The sequence below is a fragment of the Schistocerca nitens genome, chromosome 10, assembly GCF_023898315.1.
Source record: "Schistocerca nitens isolate TAMUIC-IGC-003100 chromosome 10, iqSchNite1.1, whole genome shotgun sequence".
Taxonomy (NCBI): domain Eukaryota; kingdom Metazoa; phylum Arthropoda; class Insecta; order Orthoptera; family Acrididae; genus Schistocerca; species Schistocerca nitens.
The window spans coordinates 125,253,200-125,274,248 of record NC_064623.1 but is presented as its reverse complement, the minus strand read 5'-3'; the positions used below and the strand labels follow the sequence as shown (position 1 = coordinate 125,274,248).

Here is a 21,049-nt window from a genome sequence, read left to right as displayed (position 1 = left end):
CATTGATATGCGGTCTGCGAGCGACCTGTGTACCTTTTCTGTCTGTGTATAGTATATGTCGCACGGCGAAATGTATCATAGTTTTCAAACTGTTTGCGCAGTGCTTAGCTGAATTGGAACCTGGGAAACCAGCCCAATATTTACCTAAATGGATGTGGAAAACATGGGACCAGTAGCACGGATTAAATTCCAAACTTCTGTGCAGTGTCTCACGGAGCGGAAGCACTTTGGCAGTGTTGGTGGTGATCCGCTCATCAGATACGTCACAGAGGCTGTGTCGCTTGATATGCGGTCTGTGAGCGACCTATGTACCTCTTCTGTCTGTGTATAGTGTATGTCGCATGGCGAAATGTATCACAGTTTTCAAAGTGTTTGCGCAGTGTGTAGCTTATTTGGAACCTGGGAATCCAGCCCAATATTTACCGAAATGGATGTGACAAACATTGGACCAGTAGCATGGATTAAATTCCAAACCTCTGTGCAGTGTCTCACGGAGCGGAAGCACTTTGGCAGTGTTGGTGGTGATCCGCTCATCAGATACTTCACGGAGGCTGTGTCGCTTGATATGCGGTCTGCGAGCGTCTGCTGGAGGGGCGGGGGCGGCGCGGCCTCCCACGTACCTGGGCGACTCGATGTCGGGCACCTGCAGGAAGTTGCTGCTCTTGGGCTTCTGCGGCGAGTGCAGGGTGGGCACGGCGCGCGCCAGGATCTCCGCCACCGGCACCTGCGGGGACCCGAACCCCGTCGAGATCCCGTACAGCATCTCCTGGAACACACTGCCCACAGCGCGCGCGTTACACTGCTGCCGTCGCCATCTGTTCCTAAAGACTGGAAAGTAGCACAGGTCACACCAGTATTCAAGAAAGGAAATAGGAGTATCCCATTGAATTATACAGACTCATATCACTGACCTCAATTTGCAGTAGGATTTTGGAGCATATACTGTACTCGAACATTATGAATCACCTTGAACAAAATCACTTAGATTAGAGATTAGATTAGATTAGATTAGTTTTCCGTTCCATAGATCCGTGCTGAGGAGATCCTCGTGGATGTGGAACATGTCTTTTTTTTTTAAGCTGAAATAACAATACTAATAGTATGAATATATACAATACATCATTTGTTTCTATTAAAAAATTCTTCAGTGGAGTAGAAGGAGTTGGCCACTAGTAAGTCTTTCAGGCTCCTTTTAAACTGATCTTTATTTGTAACTAAATATTTTATTTTTACTGGCAAATTATTGAAGATGAGTGTTCCTGAGTAGAGGACCCCTTTTTGAAGTAAGTGCTTTTAAGTCCTTGTGCAGATCATTTTTGTTCCTGGTATTGTATGTATGAACTGAGCTGTTTGTTGGAAAAAGAGATATATTATTTAGGACAAATTTCATTAATGAGTAAATATACTGAGAGGCAGTAATTAGAATACCCAGTTCTTTGCAGAGGTTTCTACAGGACGTCCGTCAATTTACTCCACAAATAATACGTATTACACGCTTTTGGACTCTGAAAACTTTTGTTTGACTTGAAGAGTTACCCCAAAATATTCTACCTTATGACATTATTGATACATAACCAACACGGAGCCGACCGGGTTGGCCGAGCGGTTCTAGGCACTACAGTCAGGTTCGCATCCTGCCTCGGGCGTAGATGTGTGTGATGTCCTTAGGATACTTAGGTTTAAGTAGTTCTAGGGGATCTATATAAATGACCTGGGTGACAATTTGAGCAGTTCTATTAGGTTGTTCGCAGATGATGCTGTAATTTACCGTCTAGTACGGTCATCCGAAGACCAGTATGAGTTGCAAAGCGATTTAGAAAAGATTGCTGTATGGTGTGGTAGGTGGCAGTTGACGCTAAATAACGAAAAGTGTGAGGTGATCCACATGAGATCCAAAAGAAATCCGCTGGAATTCGATTACTCGATAAATAGTACAATTCTCAAGGCTGTCAACTCAACTAAGTATCTGGGTGTTAAAATTACGAACAACTTCAGTTGAAAAGACCACATAAATAATATTGTGGGGAAGGCGAGCCAAAGGTTGCGTTTCATTGGCAGGACACTTAGAAGATGCAACAAGTCCACTAAAGAGAGAGCTTACACTACACTCGTTCGTCCTCTGTTAGAATATTGCTGCACGGTGTGGAATCCTTACCAGGTTGGATTGACGGAGTACATCAAAAGGGTGCAAAAAAGGGCAGCTCGTTTTATATTATCACGTAATAGGGGAGAGAGTGTGGCAGATATGATACGCGAGTTGGGATGGAAGTCATTAAAGCAAAGACGTTTTTCGTCGCGGCGAGATCTATTTACGAAATTTCAGTCACCAACTTTCTTTTCCGAATGCGAAAATATTTTGTTGAGCCCAACCTACATATGTAGGAATGATCATCAAAATAAAATAAGAGAAATCAGAGCTCTAACAGAAAGGTTTAGGTGTTCGTTTTTCCCGCGCGCTGTTCGGAATGGTAGAGACATAGTATAATTGTGGTTCGATGAACCCTCTGCCAAGCATGTAAATGTGAATTGCAGAGTAATCATGTAGATGTAGATGTAGATGACCTCAGAAGTTAAGTCCTATAGTGCTCAGAGTCATTTGAACCATTTGAACCATTTGAACCAACACGGCCGGCCGGGGAGGCCGAGCGGTTCTAGGCGCTACAGTCTGGAACCGAGCGACCCCTAGGTTTGTTAGGTTTAAGTAGTTCTAAGTTCTAGGGGACTGATGACCTCAGAAGTTCCATAGTGCTCAGAGCCATTTGAACCATTTGAACCAACACGGATTCAGAAAATATCGTTCTTGTGCAACGCAGCTGGCTCTTTATTCCCGTGAAGCAATGAGTGCTGCCGACAAGGGATCTCAGATCGATTACATATTCCTAGATTTCCAGAAGGCCTTTGCTACCGTTCCTCACAAGCGACTATCAAATTGCGTGCCTATGGAGTATCGTCTCAGTTGTGTGACTGGATTCGTGATTTCCTCTCAGAGAGGTCAGAGTTCGTAGTGATAGTAAATCATCGAATAGAAAAGTGATATCTGGCGTTCCGCAAGGTAGTGTCATAGGCCCTCTGCTGTTCCTGATTTACATAAATGATCTAGATGATAATCTGAGGAGCCCCCTTAGATTGTTTGCAGATGACGCTGTAATTTACCGTCTAGTCAAATCATCAGACGATCAATTCCAATTACAAAATGATCTAGAGAGAGAATTTCTGTATGGTGGCAATTGGCATTGAACAAAGAAAAGGGCGAGGCCATCCACATCGGTACTAAAAGAAATCCGATAAATTTTGGATATATGATAAATCGCACAAATCTAAGGGCTGTCAATTCGACAAAATACCTACGAATTACAATTACGAGCAACTTAAATTGGAAAGACCAACACAGATAATACTGTGGGGAAGGCGAAACAAAGACTGCGTTTTGTTGGCAGAACACTTAGAAGATGCGACAAACCCACTAAAGAGACAGCCTACATTACACTTGAAACTTCCTGGTAGATTAAAACTGTGTGCCGGACCGAGAATCGAACTCGGAACCTTTGCCATTCGCGGGCAAGTGCTCTACCAACTGAGACACCCAAGCACGACTCACGCCCCGTCCTGACAGCTTTAATTCCGCCAGTACCTCGTCTCCTACCTTCCATTCTACATTACACTTGTCCGTCCTCTGCTGGAATATTGCTGCGCGGTGTGGGATCCTTACCAGGTAGGATTGACGGGGGACATCGAAAACATGCAAATAAGGTCAGCCCGTTTCGTGCTATCGCGCAATAGCGGTGAGAATGTCACTGATATGATACGAGAGTTGGGTTGGCAGTCGCTGAAACAAAGGCGGTTTTCTTTGCGGCGAGATCTATTTACGAAATTTCAGTCACCAAATTTCCCTTCTGAGCCGGCCGAGGTGGCCGAGAGGTTCTAGGTGCAACAGTCTGGAACCGCGCGACCGCTACGGTCGCAGGTTCGAATCCTGCCTCGGGCATGGGTGTGTGTGATGTCTTTATGTTAGTTAGGTTTAAGTAGTTCAAAGTTCTAGGGGACTGATGACCTCAGAAGTTAAGTCCCATAGTGCTCAGAGCCATTTGAACCATTCTCTTCTACCGAACGAGGTGGCGCAGTGGTTAGACACTGGACTCGCATTCGGGAGGACGACGGTTCAATCCCGCGTCCGGCCATCCTGATTTAGGTTTTCCGTGATTTCCCTAAATCGCTCCAGGCAAATGCCGGGATGGTTCCTTTGAAAGGGCACGGCCGACTTCCTTTCCCGTCCTTCTCTAATCCGATGAGACCGATGACCTCGATGTCTGGTCTTCTTCCCCAAATAACCCAACCCCGACCCATTCTCTTCTGAATGCGAAAATATTTTGCTCACACCCACCTACGTAAGGAGAAATTTTCATCATAATAAAATAAGAGAAATCAGAGCTCGAACGGAAAGATTTAGGTGTTCCTTTTTCCCACACGCCGTTAGAGAGTGGAATGGTGCAGTAGTAGTATCAAAATGGTTCGATGAACCCTCTGCCAGGAAGTGTGAATTGCAGAATAACCATGTAGATGTAGATCTAGATCTACATCTAAAGCGTGCCACAGTAGGAATGCACAAATTAGTATGCGAGTCAAATGAAACTACACTGACGCGCCAAAGAAACTGGTATAGGCATGTGTATTCGAATACAGATATCTGTAACAGGCAGAATACGGCGCTGCCGTCGGCAACGCCTATATAAGACAGCAACTGCCTGGTGCCGTTGTTAGATTGGTTACTGCTGCTACAAGATTTAAGTGAGTTTGAATGTGGTGTTATTACTCGACGCACTAGCGTTGGATACTGCATCTCCGAGGTAGATAAAGTAGGGATTTTCCTGTACGACTATTTCACAAGCGTACCGTGAATATCAGGAATCCGGCAAAACATCAAATCTCCGATTTCGCTGCGATCGGCAAAAGATCGCGCAAGAACGGGACCAACGACTACTGAAGAGAATCGTTCAACGTGACAGAAGTGCAACCCTTCCGCAAAGTGCTCCATATTTCAGTGCTGGGCCATCAACAAGTGTCAGCGTGCGAACCATTCAAAAAACATCATCGATATGGGCTTTCGGAGCTGAAGACCCATTCGTGTACCCTTGATGACTGCACGACATGACTGCCTCAGGTGAGTCCGTCAACGACCTTGTACTGTTGGTGACTGGAAACAAGTTTCCTGGTCGGACGAGTCTCGTTTCAAATTGTATCGAGGGGATGGACGTGTACGGGTATGCAGACAGCCTCATCAATCCATGGACCCTGCAGTCATCAGGGTACTGTTCAAGCTGGTGGAGGCTCCGTAATGGTGTGGGACGTGTACAATTGGACTGATATGTGACTCCTGATACGTCTATATACGACTCTGACAGGTGACACGTACGTAAGAATCCTGCCTGATCATCTGCATCCATCCATGCCCTTTGCTCATTCCGACGGACTTAGGCAATTCCAGCAGGACAGTGCGACATCCCACACGTCTAGAATTGCTACAAATTGGCTTCAGGAACATTATTTAGCTTAAACACTTTCGCTGACGACCATACTTCCCAGACGTGAACATTATTCAACATATCTGGGATGCCTTTCAACGTGCTGTTCAGAAGAGATTTTCACCCCCACGTTTCCTTACGGATCTATGGGACGCCCTGCAGGATTCATGGCATCAGTTCCCTCCAGCACTACTTCAGACGTTAGTCGACTCCATGCCACATCATGTTGCAGGGCTCTACACGATATTACGCATGCGTAACAGTTTCTTTGGCTCTTCAGTGTATATGGTTCCAGAGACTTTTTCAAGTGTCATCAAACACCTACGGTGTATAAATGCAGACTGAAGCGACGAATGAAGATTTGAACCAAAGCCGGGACTCGAATCCCTGGCCTCCTGCTCGCTACCCCCCCCCCCCCCTCTCCCCAGGCTAAGCGGCTTTGCATAACTGCGGTTGGTTGGTTGATTCGGGGGAGGGGACCAAACAGTGAGATCTCCAGTTCTGTCGGATTAGGGAAGGATGGGGAAGGAAGTCAGCCATGCCCTTTCAAAGGAACCATCCCGCCATTTCCCTGAAGTGATTTAGGGAAGTCACAGAAAACCTAAATCAAAAAAATGGTTCAAATGGCTCTGAGCACTATGGGACTCAACTGCTGAGGTCATTAGTCCCCTAGAACTTAGAACTAGTTAAACCTAACTAACCTAAGGACATCACAAACATCCATGCCCGAGGCAGGATTCGAACCTGCGACCGTAGCGGTCTTGCGGTTCCAGACTGCAGCGCCTTTAACCGCACGGCCACTTCGGCCGGCAAAACCTAAATCATGATGGCTGGGCGTGGGTTTGAACCGTCATTCTTCCGAATGCGAGTCCAGTGTTCTAACCACTGCGCTACATCGCTCGGTGCATAACTGTGTAGACTACCCCAGCACACTTCCCTACTCGACCCAAATTCCCATTTAAACCTTAGCCCACCTGGTATTCCCCCTGAACTATACGGAGCATCCTCTCAGAAACACAAGCATACACGCTTCATTCAAATGAAACTATATGGTTCTAGAAACCTTTCCAAGTCTCAAACGTCTGTGATGCCCCATTTCGTTGGGTGCTGAGGTGCTATGCCGGTACAGGTGGAGTGCCTCTGCAATTCTGTTCGGGTTTAGGATGAACACCACGTGGGTGAATGGGTATTTTGATTGAGGACAGAGGTGTGCTAGGGTGGTCCTTGCAGTTGTGCCAGGGCGGCGTAGTTGTTGGCACATCTTCGTAGTGAGCAGAAAACCAAGATTTGAATCCCAGCCTCGGTTCAAATTTTCAGTCGTCTCTTTAGTATGTGATTCTTCAGCTCCTTCTGGTGTATTTCATAACGAAATAATTCAACCGTGAACGGCCAGATGTTAGTATCCAACGATGTTGTGTTCAAAGGAAACAGACTATGGAAATCCGTGGTCTGTTGTATCGCCTGCCCATGTACCAAGACATATACGAGGTGAGGCAGTTAAAACTCATTTTGGATATATCGGTAAAACTAAAAACCGGATTTAAAAAAGGACGTAGTAAAAGTTATTCGGGTCGAAGTGGGTCATCCAATGATACCCCCTGCTCCACCCCCAGAAGACATGAGGGGGGTAAACTTCGAATTCTTAAATAGCCACCCACATTTTTTATCGGAGATTCGGATTCTCTGGAAAAAAACATCAGTTTTATATTTAACATTTTTATAGTTGCTTGATAGATGGGACTGTACTCGACAGAAATCAAAACCCCTTAAAAACCGTAGAAATATGATATCTCAAGAAATACACACCAGATTAGGATCGCACGAGTTCAGAATGGCAGCTATTCTAAAATATTTAATGAGAAACCGGTCTTTTATAGCGAACAAGCGTGGTTCTCCTGAACATAATACATTACTTTGTCAACATTATTGGCGTAATTTCTTTTATAAGTAAACCAATCAATAGTTCCACATGCCTTCCATGTGATCGACATCTATGGAAGAAAATACACTAATAATGTTGAAAAAGCAGTCGGCTGGAGTGGCCGTGCGGTTCTAGGCGCTACCGTCTGGAACCGCGAGACCGCTACGGTCACAGGTTCGAATCCGGCCTCGGGCATGGATCTGTGTGCTGTCCTTAGGTTAGTTAGGTTTAAGTAGTTCTAAGTTCTATGGGACTGATGACCTCAGAAGTTGAGTCCCATAGTGCTCAGAGCCATTTGAACTATTTGGAAAAAGCAATGTATTATGTTCAGGAGAACCAAGTTTTCCTGCTATAAAAACCGGTTTGTTATTAAATATTTTACGAGTGGAATAACTGCCTTCTAAACCCCCTGTGACCCTAACATGATGTATATTTCTTGAGATATCATCATTTCTCAACAGTTTTTAAGCCATTTTGATTTTTGTCGATAACAGCGCCACGTATCACGCAACAAAAAAATTTATATTTAAAGTTATGTATTTTTCCCGGAGAATTCGAATCTGCAATAATAAATGGGATTACCTACTTAAGATGTCAAAGTTGATCTCGTACCGCACCCTGGGGGTGGGGCAGGGGAGTCGAATTTGGTATCATTCGATGTTCCCCTTCTAAACGAACAACTTTTATTACAACCTTGTTTAATCCGATTTGTAGTTCTCTAAATATTTACCAAAAAACAGTTTTAAATGTCTCGATCCGTATAGGTCAGACGCTGTGTGCTGTGCGGCGCACAAGATTGCAGTAGCCTGGTACAGGGTGGCAATTATTTAACTATACGAAATAAAATCGTCATAGCTTCTGAACGGTTTGTATCAGGACGTTCAAACTGCACCGTTGGCCGTGGGGCTCGATGGGAATTAGTATACGCAGGTATGGTTTGGTTTAGGGATGAAGCCCACTTTCATTTGGATGGGTTCGTCAATTAGCAAACTTGGCGCATTTGGGGGACTGAGAAGCCGCATGTGACGGTCGAGAAGTCTCTTCACACTCAACAGGTGACTGTGTGGTGTGCAGTGTCCACCCATGGAATAATCGGTGCACTATTCCTTGATGGCACGGTGACCACCGAACGATACGTCAAGGTTTTGAAAGATGATTTCATCCGCATCATCGAAAGTGACCATGATTTCGACAAGATGTGGTTCATGCAAGGCGGAGCTCGACCCAATCGAAGCAGGAGAGTGTTTGTTGTCCTGGAGGAGCACTTTGGGGACCGCATTCTAGCTCTGTGGTATCCAGAGGCCATTGGCATGGGCGTCTATTGGCGGCCATTTTCTCCAGATCTGAACACATGCGACTCCTTTTTGTGGGGCTGTACTAAAGACAAGGTGTATAGCAATAACCCCAAAACTCTGCTCATCTGCAAACATTCAGGCGGTCATCGATAGCATCGATGTTCCGATACTTCAGCGGGTCATGCAGAATTTAGCTGTTCGTCTGTGCCACATCACCGCCAATGACGGCAGGCATATCGAACATGTCGTAACCTAAATTAGAATTGTGGTGTCACCGCCAGACACCACACTTGCTTGGTGGTAGCCTTTAAATCGGCCGCGGTCCGTTAGTATACGTCGGACCCGTGTGTCGCCACTATCAGTGATTGCAGACCGAGCGCCGCCACACGGCAGGTCCAGTCCAGAGAGACTCCCTAGAACTCGCCCCAGTTGTACAGCCGACTTTGCTAGCGATGGTTCACTGTCTACATATGCTCTCATTTGCAGAGACGACAGTTTAGCATAGCCTTCAGCTACGTCATTTGCTACGACCTAGCAAGGCGCCATATTCAGTTACTACGAATGTATTCTGAACAGATAATATTGTGAATCATGTACCGACAAGAGCGACGTTCATCATAATCGATTAAAGTTAAGTATCAAACTAATTACGTCCGCTTTCTGAATTCTAATTCCTTGTCATGTTCCAGACCTCACGTCAGTATAATCCTTCCCTCCTCACGCCAGCCTGCGTGAGCTAAAACGCGTTTATTTCGGCCTCCACTAGTAACACGGTGTTGGCTCTTCTGCCAACACAACAAGAATATCTGTAATGACGTTTACATGTTGAATAAAGTGGGTGCACGCCGTAGTTTGTAATTAATTTACGTTTTATTTTCGTATAATTCAATAATTGTCACCCTGTACTGAAAGTGCATAACTATGTGTCATTCTATGCGACTTCTATTTGTCGGGCTACATTAAAGACAAGGTGTACATTAATAACTCCAAAACCATTGCTGCGATGAAAACAGCCATTCAGGAGCTCCTCGACAGCATCGATGTTCTGACACTTCAGCGGGTCATACAGAATATCGCTATTCGTCTACGCCATATCATCGTCAATGATGGCAGGTTTGTGGAACATGTCATAACCTAAATCCGAATATCTTTAGTGACGTTGACATGTTGAACAAAGTGCGTGCAGGCTGCAGTTTGTAACTAATTTACGTTTTTTTCATATAGTTCAATAACTGCAGGAGGCAGTCGCGGAACATTACCTGTAGGAATTACATGGAACGAATTACAATCATGCAAGTTGAGAGAAGAGATCCAATCTACAAGACAATGGGTGTACCAACACTGATGCATGGAAGCGAGACGTAAGTGAATAAACAAAATTATAGAAAATATCCTCGTGCAAGTTCAGACAAATTCGTATAACTTTTGGGAGTGTCTCATTGAATCATCTGTCGAGATTCGAATATGGGAACCGCTAATCAGTTGTGACAGAGTGTACATCCTTAGTAAGTCCTGGGAACCCGCAAAATTAGTCTGATTAAGAAGAGGAAGGAGATACCCAGCAACGAACTGACTTCGTGGGCAGATGGACGAACAGCAGAGGTGCCGCCAGCACGCGTACCTGGGTGCGAACCTAGGAGTGTGCAGAGAGTCCGCGGCAGGAGTGGTGGGGGAAATGCGGGGCGCGGATGGCGGATAGGGCGGCAGATCGCAGGGGGTGGGATGAGGGGGAGAGATAAAAACGGGTCAGTTCACTGATGATGGCAATGTGGTCGCTTGCCGAAATATTGTGCCCTTTGGTCTCTGACATCCGGTCGTTCACCTGTGCATTATTTCCTCACTAAACAAAAATATCAATAAAACGCAGTAGTGGCTCGAAAAGCGGAAACACTTTTGTTTTAAACTCACTAGTCTATTTAAGATAAACTTCAGAAATAATTATGTATGCTAAATATACTTTTCAAAAGTTATCATTTTCAGATATATAGGGAAAAAAAAACCAAAGTAATAGCATAGCAAGCAAAATATCAAATTAGAGCCATCATAGTAACAGGAGGAGCAATAGGACAAATCTCAAGGTTCATTTATCTTGATTGTGGTTTATCTTCTAACGTTAATGACGAAGTGAAGAAAAAGCTTCATCGGGTTAAATGTATGTGTGGAATAATTAGGTGAACATTGAAGGGCAAGTTGAGAGAAGAGATCCAATCTCCAAGACAATGGGTGTACCAACACTGATGCATGGAAGCGAGACGTAAGTGAATAAACAAAATTATAGAAAATATCCTCGTGCAAGTACAGACATTGCTCACCCGATGAAGAGATGGCAGGAAAACAAGCCGGAACAGCATAATAGCCTAAGCCCGGAAGAGGAAGTAGGTAAGTACACCTCCAGACAAAAAAGCGACGCACCACGAATGAATATAGCCCAAAGCCACACTTTTCTCAACATACGTTTTTTGTGTTAGTTCAACTTCTACTCAACAGAGGAAGCTACTGCGTAAATATTTTAACTTTCGGTCAATAGATGGCAAAGCAGTTCACACTGCACGTACTGTGAGGAAGGAGTCTTTTTCGCGTTTGAAACAACCCAAAGCCACAGTACAATGGCGCTTGCAAAGGAGAGGCTACTTCCATGCATAAGCGAAAAAGAAGATTCAGATACAAAAATGGCTAGTTCTGAAGACGATTTTTCGTCCAGTAGCAGCAGTTATTGTCCCTGTGATGAATTTTCATCTGAAAATGACATGGTAAGTCTAAAATACTTACTTTTTTAAAACATTTAAAACATTGAGGCTTAGGTCTGTAGCACAGTGAAATATTATTGCGTAGTTATAACTATTATATACTCACTAATTAAAATATGTACATGTGTATCATGTACAAATTTTACTTCTGCTATTAATTACTGCGTTATTGGTAATAATTTAAATATTATAAGCCTATTTGTATAATATACTAACGTTTGATATATGTGTTAAAGTAGCTTTGGTCTTTCTCATTCTGAATACTTTATTTGGCTTAGGATGCTGATGAATGTGAAAGGTCTCTTGAAGTATCACCTGCTAAAGAACCTAAAGGCAGAAGAAATAAGATAAATATGAGCAATTGGAAAAGGGAAAAATCTAAACGTCGTAGAAATTATGGCAGTATCTGATAAAACAGGACAAATTGTTGAGCTAAAATTCGTGGTCCTGGATGTAAATGTAAAAACAAGTGTTGCAGCAAAATTAATGAATGTGTGGAGCAGATATTCAATTCTTTTTGGGATATGGTTGATTTCAATTACCAAAATATTTACCTTCTGAGCAATATTAAGATGCAAGTGCAAAGGATATCACGTACTTTTTATAAATAAAATATTATTATTGTGATTAATATATTTCGCTTTTTAAGGTACCCAAAGAAAAGTAAAAGCACAATTTCACGGCGAATGGTCACTTTTTCGTACCAGGTTAAGGTTAATGGCTGTAATGTTTTGGTATGCAGAGAAGCATTTTTAAGTGTGCATGGGCTTCAGAACAATCAAGGTCGTCTTAAGAACTTACAGAAATACTTGCGTGGTGGACACTCCACTTCTCCAAAAGACAGAAGAGGTATTTAACAATTAAATTAATGTTGCTTCCAAGGAAAACCATAACTTTGTTCTGTTGTGTTTATTTATCCAGTGTTTTTCTTTGCATATCATATATACTATTATCTGAATGGTACGGAAATCGGAAGATGTTATGTATATCTGCAGAAAAACAAGTGCTTACACTTTCATAAAAAGTGGACGATTTATTCAAGAGAAAGAGGTTCATAAATTGCGCAAGTTAACAACGCGCTGGTCCACCTCTGGCCATTATGCAAGCAGTTATCAGGCTTGGCATTGATTGACAGACTTGTTGGATGCCCTCTAGATGGATATCGTCCCAAATTCTGTCCACTTGGCACGTTACATGGTCAGAGTCCCGAGATGGTCGCAAGGCCATGCACCAAATGTTCTCAACTGAGAACAGATGCGGCGATTTAATTGGCCAAGGTAGGGTTTGACAAGCAGAAACTCTCGCTGTGTGCGAAGGTGAGGCATTATTTTGCTGAAATATAAGCCCAAAATGGCTTGCCATGAAGGGCAACAAGATGGGGCGTACCACTATGCTGTAAGGGTGCCAAGAATGACAACCAAAGAAATTCTGGCATGAAATGAAGCGGCATCCCAAACCATCACTCAAGGTTGTTGGACCATATATCAGGTGACATTAGGTCTGTCTGGGGCGTCCCCAGTTAAGTCTTCGTTGGTCCAGACTGAAGACATGTCTGGAGACGATCTAGACAGCGGCGGTATACCAACCTATCGACTGCCATACTGTCAGACAGCCAGAAGTGATGATCTGGGATGCGATTTCTTTTCATAGCAGTATCCCTTTGGACGTCCCTAAAGCTCTATGTTCTACGCCCCGTTTTGTTGCCCTTCATGGCAAGCCATCCTGGGCTTAAATTTCAGCAATACCCGCCTTAATAGTATTTCTTTTAGGTCTTGATAAGCGCTACATTCGTCGTCGAATCTTTCGCCAGGTGAGAACGTTTGGAGCATTATGGGTGGGTCCTCCAAGCAGCTCGGGATTTTGACTATCTAGCGCGCCAACTGGACAGAATCTCGTACGTCATCCCTCAGAAGGACATACAGCATCTCCGTCAGTCAGTGCCAAGCCGAATAACTGCTTGCACAGCGGCCAGAGGTGGACCAACGCACTACTGACTTGCTCAATTTGTTATGCTCTTTCTCATAAGGGGGGACGTTGATGAAATTGACCAAAAACGTCCATTCTCGATTTATTTTTTTATTTGTTAGTACAACTAATGGACATTAAGTTCCCAAAGTTTCAATGTTGAAATCGCATCAGAAGTGCCTGAAAATTAATTAAAAGTGTGATGCGGTCTCCCTGCCACGCCCACGTTTTGAAACAGCACTTCAATACCAGCTCAGTGAAAAACGATTCTGTGTATTACTTTCAATCAAACGTGTGCGGGATACATCAAGCCCACTTACAGGTTTCTGGTCGATCCTGCACTTCTCAGAAAGTGTGTTCATGGCAAAATCCAAAATCCAAATGAGTCTCTAAATTCACTCATATGGAAACGATGCCCTAAAAACACATTCACATCTGCTACAGTTGTCAGAATTGCAACTTATGATTCAGATATTCTATTTAACGATGAGAACGTAGGGAGTATGAAGGTATTAGAAAAAATGGGCTTCAAGATGGGAAATTTTAATCAAGACATCCTGAAAAAAATAGATTTACAGCGCATCTCTGCAGCTGAAAAGTCAGTTGAAGACCTGGTAAAGGAAAGAAGTCAGGCAACAAGAAACCAGAAGAGAAGCCTTGAAGGGAAAGACGACCCAGAGTACAAATGTGCTGCCTTCTGAAGAAGAGACATAAGGAAAGAAGTTAGGTTGAACTTTAAATTGCGTTTCCTGAGAAGTTTGTTTTTTAAAGTTTATGTACCTTTTCCTCAGATTCTATGAATGCTAGAATATGAAATTTTGTACACATATTTCTGTAAACCTAATAAACGTTGTCTCAAAAGCAAATTTTGAAATTCTGATTGCAAGCTGAGATATGGGGCAAAGTGCTTGGAATTTTGCATGAATTTAAAATTGTACTTGTGGAATCATAATAAAAAAATTATGAAAATTCTCCTATTTGACCTATTCCAAAAACCTCATGAGAAGAGCTTACAACATACAAAATTGCATTGCCATATCTCCAAAACTGTGGATTTGGTGCATTTTTGAAATAGTGTGTGTTTTTCATCAACGTCCCCCCTTAAGGAAATAATCAAATTTTTCTGGAATTGTAGTCATTTGTTTGTCTGTACCTGCACAACACATCTACAGATTTCCGCCGCAGTCGGGTAATTCCTTCGTGTTGCGTCGTTTCTTTTGTCTTAAAGTGTATGTTTAAGTAACGACGCTACAGAACCACCAAAAAGCTACTGTAAAAAATTTTTTTTTACAGGCAACTAGATTTGTTTGTGATATAATAATTCCATTCAACTCGTCACCGTTTTAATAAATCTGAGGTTGATCGCAAGCACTCAAACTGTTCCAACTCGACTGTTTCAGATGAAAACTACTTTGTTCGCCATAAACTAAATTCTGCACAATAAAAGTTGGTTCTGAGAATCTATCGATGTAACATAGCAGACACGTTCTGTCACTACACAAAATTGCTGAAAAATATCCGCCCTTTCCATACCGACCCTTTTATTTATATTTAATTTATCAGCTTTCTCCTTGTGGTTAGTTTCCGTATCTGGTTTGTCTTTTAGAAATTTTCCCCATCTTTACTAACATGTATCATCAGAAGTCAGAACCAATTATTATTTCCTGTGGCATGATAGGTTCTGTGGTGGATAGGTTGCACCAACTAATCGTGCAAGCCCTGATGTGAGAGCAACACTCATCTTACGTTCTGACAATTTTTAGTAAAGTCTTGTATTTCAATTGAAACAGGAGGTCAAAACACCTGGCTTCTGGGGGCCACTTTCATTTAAGAGACGACGTATTAGTGTATTATGTATGAACTAACACGCCAATTAAATTGTATCAAAGTTTAATAATACATCGCCTAGACAAAATGCAATTACAGTTTTGTAATCCTCTGATCAAACGGATTTTGTTTGATGTACATCACGAAAACATTATGTTACATTTTTACTTCGGCTGTAGCTATACGACCATGCTTCACATATAAAACTGAAGAAGAGCTTTATAATACAATCGCTTTTTAGGGTTCCATATGTAAATCGATAAAAACAGGACAGTTACAGGATTACTTTATCAATAAACTTGTTTTTTTTTCTAGCTAATGTTTCAAACACAAACAAAAACTATCGAAAAACGTAAAACAATTTCGTTAAGTTTTTAATACACAAAGCGAAATCAGTAAATAAGTATATCCTAGCCAAGTCAATTCAATGTCAGTTTGCTTTCGTAAAGGTAATACTGCGAAGCTTAAATATGTCACTAACGTAAATTTCTCAAAATACGTCTGTCACTGAATTAAAAGAAAGTAACGGCACCCCGATTGCTTCTTTGGTGTCGTACAAAACCAACAGCGCCATCTAATGTTTCTTTGGTGTACTACGCTATTACGATCGTGTCATTGAGGTAAACATCCGAAATATTAACCTGAGCAGACTCACAAAACTTTAAATTACGATAGTTTTTTGTGATCTGATGTTGATGAACTAAAACCTATACATTACCCCATGCTATACTCAATTTAGCTGTGAAAACTCCATGCAAATTCGTCTAGTAGTTTTGGAGATTAGCGTGTTCAAACAGACAGACACGACCGTTTTAGGTAATACTTTAAATTACCTCAGCTGGAGGGGGTTTCCCTTTTGGGAGTAGCACTTGCATGGGGGAGTTGCATCCTGCACACACTGTAGCAGACAATTGATGTGTTTATTTTTCGAATATAGTCTTCCATTGTTTATGCCTGGGGTGAAGGTGACAGCATCTACATGCACACTCCGCAAGCCGTCGTACGGTGCGTGGCGGAGGGTACCCTGTACCTTTACTAGTCATTGCCTCCCCTGTTCCACACGCAAACAGAGAGAGAGAAAAACGACTATCTACACTACTGGCCATTAAAATTGCTACACCAAGAAGAAATGCAGATGATAAACGGTTATTCATTGGACAAATATATTATACTAGAACTGACATGTGATTACATTTTCACGCAGTTTGGGCGCATAGATCCTGACAAATCAGTACCCAGAAAAACCACCTCTGGCCGTAATAACGGCCTTGATGCGCCTGGGCATTGAGTCAAACAGAGCTTGGATGGCGTGTACAGGTACAGCTGCCCATGCAGCTTCAACACGATACCACAGTTCATCAAGAGTAGTGACTGGCGTATTGTGACGAGCCAGTTGCTCGGCCACCATTGACCAGACGTTTTCAATTAGTGAGAGATCTGGAGAATGTGCTGGCCAGGGCAGCAGTCGAACATTTTCTGTATCCAGAAAGGCCCGTACAGGACGTGCAACATGCGGTCGTCCATTATCCTGCTGAAATGTAGGGTTTCGTAGGGATCGAATGAAGGGTAGTGCCACGGGTCGTAACACATCTGAAATGTAACGTCCACTGTTCAAAGTGCCGTGAATGCAACAAAGAGGTGACCGAGACGTGTAACCGATGGTACCCCATACCATCACTCCTGGTGATACGCCAGTATGGCGATGACGAATACACGCTTCCAATGTGCGTTCACCGCGATGTCGCCAAACACGGATGCGACCATCACGATGCTGTAAACAGAACCTGTATTCATCCGAAAAAATGACGTTTTGCCATTCGTGCACCCAGGTTCGTCGTTGAGTACACCATCGTAGGCTCTCCTGTCTGTGATGCAGCGTCAAGGGTAACCGCAGCCACGGTCTCCGAGCTGATAGTCCATGCTGTTGCAAACGTCGTCCAACTGTTCGTGCAGATGGTTGTTGGCCTGCAAACGTCCCCATCTGTTGACTCAGGGATTAAGACGTGGCTGCACGATCCGTTACAGCAGTGCGGATAAGATGCCTGTTATCTCGACTGTTAGTGATACGAGGCTGTTGGGATCCAGCACGGCGTTCCATATTACCCTCCTGAACCCACCGATTCAATATTCTGCTAACAGTCATTGAATCTCGACCAACGCGAGCAGCAATGGCGCGATACGATAAACCGCAATGGCGATAGGCAACTATCCGACCTTTACCAAAGTCGGAAACGTAATGGTACGCATTTCTCCTCCGCACACGAGGCATCACAACAACTTTTCACCAAGCAACGCCGGTCAACTGCTGTTTGTGTATGAGAAACCGGTTGGAAACTTTCCATTTGTCAGCACGTTGTAGGTGTCGTCACCGGCGCCAACCTTGTGAATGCTCTGAAAAGCTTATCATTTGCATATCACAGCATCTTCTTCCTGTCGGTTAAATTTCGCGTCTGTAGCACGTCATCCTCGTGGTGTAGCAATTTTAATGGCCAGTAGTGTATACGCCTCCGATGAGCCCTTACCTTATCTTTGTGGTCCTTATGCACAATTTATGTTGGTGACAGAAGAATCATTCTGCAGTCAGCTTTAAATGCTGGTTTTCTAAATTTTCTCTGTAGTATTCCTGGGAAAGATGGACGCCTGTCATCCAGGGATTCCCATTTGAGCTCCCAAAGCATATCCGTAACACTTATGCGCTGTTAAAACCTATCGTCAACAAACCTTACAGCCCGCCTTCTGTGACTTCCTTCAAAACGTCCTGGTGCGGGTTCCAAACACTCGAGCAGTACTCAAAACGGCTCTGAGCACTATGCGACTTAACTTCTGAGGTCATCAGTCGCCTAGAACTTAGAACTAATTATACCTAAGTAATCTAAGGACATCACACACATCCATGCCCGAGGCAGGATTTGAACCTGCGACCGTAGCGGTCGCTCGGCTCCAGACTGTAGCGCCTAGAACCGTACGGCCACTCCGGCCGGCGAGCAGTACTCAACAATGGATCGCATCAGCGTCCTATATGCGGTTTCCTTTCGGATCAGCTACACTTATTCAAAAATTCTCCCAATATATCGCAGTAGACCATTCTCCTTTCCTACCACAATCCTCACGTGCTCGTTCGTTTTGATGTCGCTTTGCTGCCCACTCTGTCCGCCAGATCTTTTACATATACAAAAAATAGTAACGGGTACTCATGACGATACTCTGGTCTCTGATTAACTCTCATGTTTTTGTTTAGGTGCAGAACAATAATAAACCAAGATTATTCGATTTTTTTTTGTTTTTCATTTATAAATTGAAAGTTCACCTCTAACATACGTTCGTATGTATGAAGCCGTGGACCTGCAACTTGGACAACAAACAGCTGTAACATAAATACATTCACGTGAGATCGTCACTCCATACAACGTTTTTCCACTGTTCAATCGTCCAATGTTTACGCTCATTACACCAAGCGAGGCGTCGTTTGGCATTTACTGGTGCGATGTGTGGCTTATGAGAAGCCTCTCGACCATGAAATCCAAGTTTTCTGTCCTCCCGCATAACTGTTATAGTACTTGCAGTGGATCCTGATGCAGTTTGGACTTCCTGTGTGATGGTCTGGATGGATGTCTGCCTATTACACATTACGACCCTGTTCAAGTGTTGGCGGTCTCTGTCAGTCAACAGACGAGATCGGCCTGTACGCGTTTGTGCTGTACAGTCGTGGACAAAACGAGCGAGACCCCTCGCCTTTTCGTTATGCTGATCCGCACAACTTTAAAGTCTGCTACACAGCATAACAGAAAAGGTGACGAAGTGCTACCAACATACTATGCGCAGACGTGAAATTGAAAAACTATCCGAACTTTGTTACACTGCTTTCAGTCATGTGAAAGACTATATTAATGCTGATTAGTGTGTTAAACACAACACGTAAATATGAGATATAAGTGAAAGAAGAAACGCTAATTAGTATGAACTGTACTAACAAACATGAATTTCAGCTTATCGAGATAACATAACTATTTTAGTAAGGCAAAGTACCCCAGATCGTTACGAATTAGCAAAACATTATGAGCATTCGGCCGCGAAACGTTCTGTGTCAACGTTCAGACGAGTCATACTGGGTTACCGTTGCTGACCTACCATGAAAGTGTGCAAATTTAGCAATGCGTTAAGATTCATAACGAAATTCAATTAAAAAATCATTCAGTGCCACACGTAAGTCAGTTCAATTATTGACAGAAGCGGAAAAAGTAGGCAGTAACAAGTATGAAATTCTACAAGATTTTCATACTGACATCCACAGGGCGCCGGTACAGAATAAAGGTAGCAATAAAACGCATTGGGGCGCGAGAATTTCTTACAATTGCTTTACTGATAGCCTATCTGCCTCCATCAAGACTAGAACTGAAAACAAACCAGACCTCCCTTGCAGTAACAAACACCTTTCACCATGCTAGCAGACAAGCCAGGAAAACAGCCATCTATTATTACCCCAGACATGAATAAGCCGGCAATTTGGCAATGAAAATGGCAAAATGATTTGCAGTTTCTGTTGCATAGAGATTTCTGGACTCAATACTATACCGAACAAAATGAAAAAAAAAAAAAAATAGATGGATAGAGCTTCTGCCAAGTAAGCAGGAGATCCCACGTTCGAGACCCGGTCGGGGCACACATTTTCAACTGTCCCCGTTGACTTATATCAACCCCTGTATGCAGCTAAGGGAATTCATTTCATGTAAAGTTCTGATAGTTTTTCAATTTCACGCCTGCGCATATTATGTTGGTATCACTTCGTCGCCTTGCCTGTTGCGCCGGCCGGAGTGGCCGAGCGGTTCTGGGCGCTACAGTCTGGAACCGCGCGACCGCTACGGTCGCAGGTTCGAATCCTGCCTCGGGCATGGATGTGTGTGATGTCCTTAGGTTAGTTAGGTTTAATTAGTTCTAAGTTCTAGGCGACTGATGACCTCAGAAGTTAAGTCGCATAGTGCTCAGAACCATTTGCCTTGCCTGTTATGCTGTGTAGCGGATCAGCATAACGAAAAGGCGAGGGGTCTCGCTCGTTTTGTCCACGACTGTACGTGCCCCTTCACGTTTCCACTTCACTATCATATCGGAAACAGGGGACCTAGGGTTGTTTAGGTGTGTGAAAATCTCGCGTACAGACGTATGACACAAGTGACACCTCGTCACCTGACCACGTTCAGAGTCTGAGTTCCGTAGAGCGCCCCATTCTGCTCTCCCACGATGTCTAATGCCTATTGAGGTCGCTGATATGGAGCACCTGCCACTAGGTGGCAGCATAATTCAGCTAATATGAAAAGTATGTTTTTGGGGGTGTCCGGATACTTTTGTGTGAACACAGCATAAAACGCATCCTTATGATAGTAGATTGACTGTACTGGTCACAGCTTGGCACCCGTTGCACGTGAAACGAAATCCAGTGAGATTCAAGGAAACGCGGAGAAATGCATGACGTAATGTTCACATCTGGTTCATTCTCATGATGAATACAGTATAGTTGATGTTGTAGGACTAAGTAAGAAAGCGGTTCGAATTAGTTTGACATTTTCGACTGCGGCCAGTGCTCTTTCCTTCACAACCACAACAAAACGCGTATCATGTCGTTTTTGGAAACCCAGAAACTACTATGTAGGAATCAACATGGATTCCGGAAACAGCGATCGTGTGAGACCCAACTCGCTTTATTTGTTCATGAGACCCAGAAAATATTAGATACAGGCTCCCAGGTAGATGCTATTTTTCTTGACTTCCGGAAGGCGTTCG

The 21,049-nt window shown here is 43.5% G+C and overlaps 1 protein-coding gene across 1 annotated transcript in view; it reads right to left on the bottom strand.

The window, feature by feature from the left end:
* LOC126209928 (uncharacterized) overlaps positions 1-21,049 on the bottom strand; it is a 159,762-nt gene that overhangs the window by 124,190 nt on the left and 14,523 nt on the right. The window contains exon 2 of the mRNA XM_049939046.1: positions 621-828. Within this exon, the coding sequence (XP_049795003.1) occupies positions 621-828 (208 nt within the window). The remainder of the gene's footprint in view (positions 1-620; positions 829-21,049) is intronic.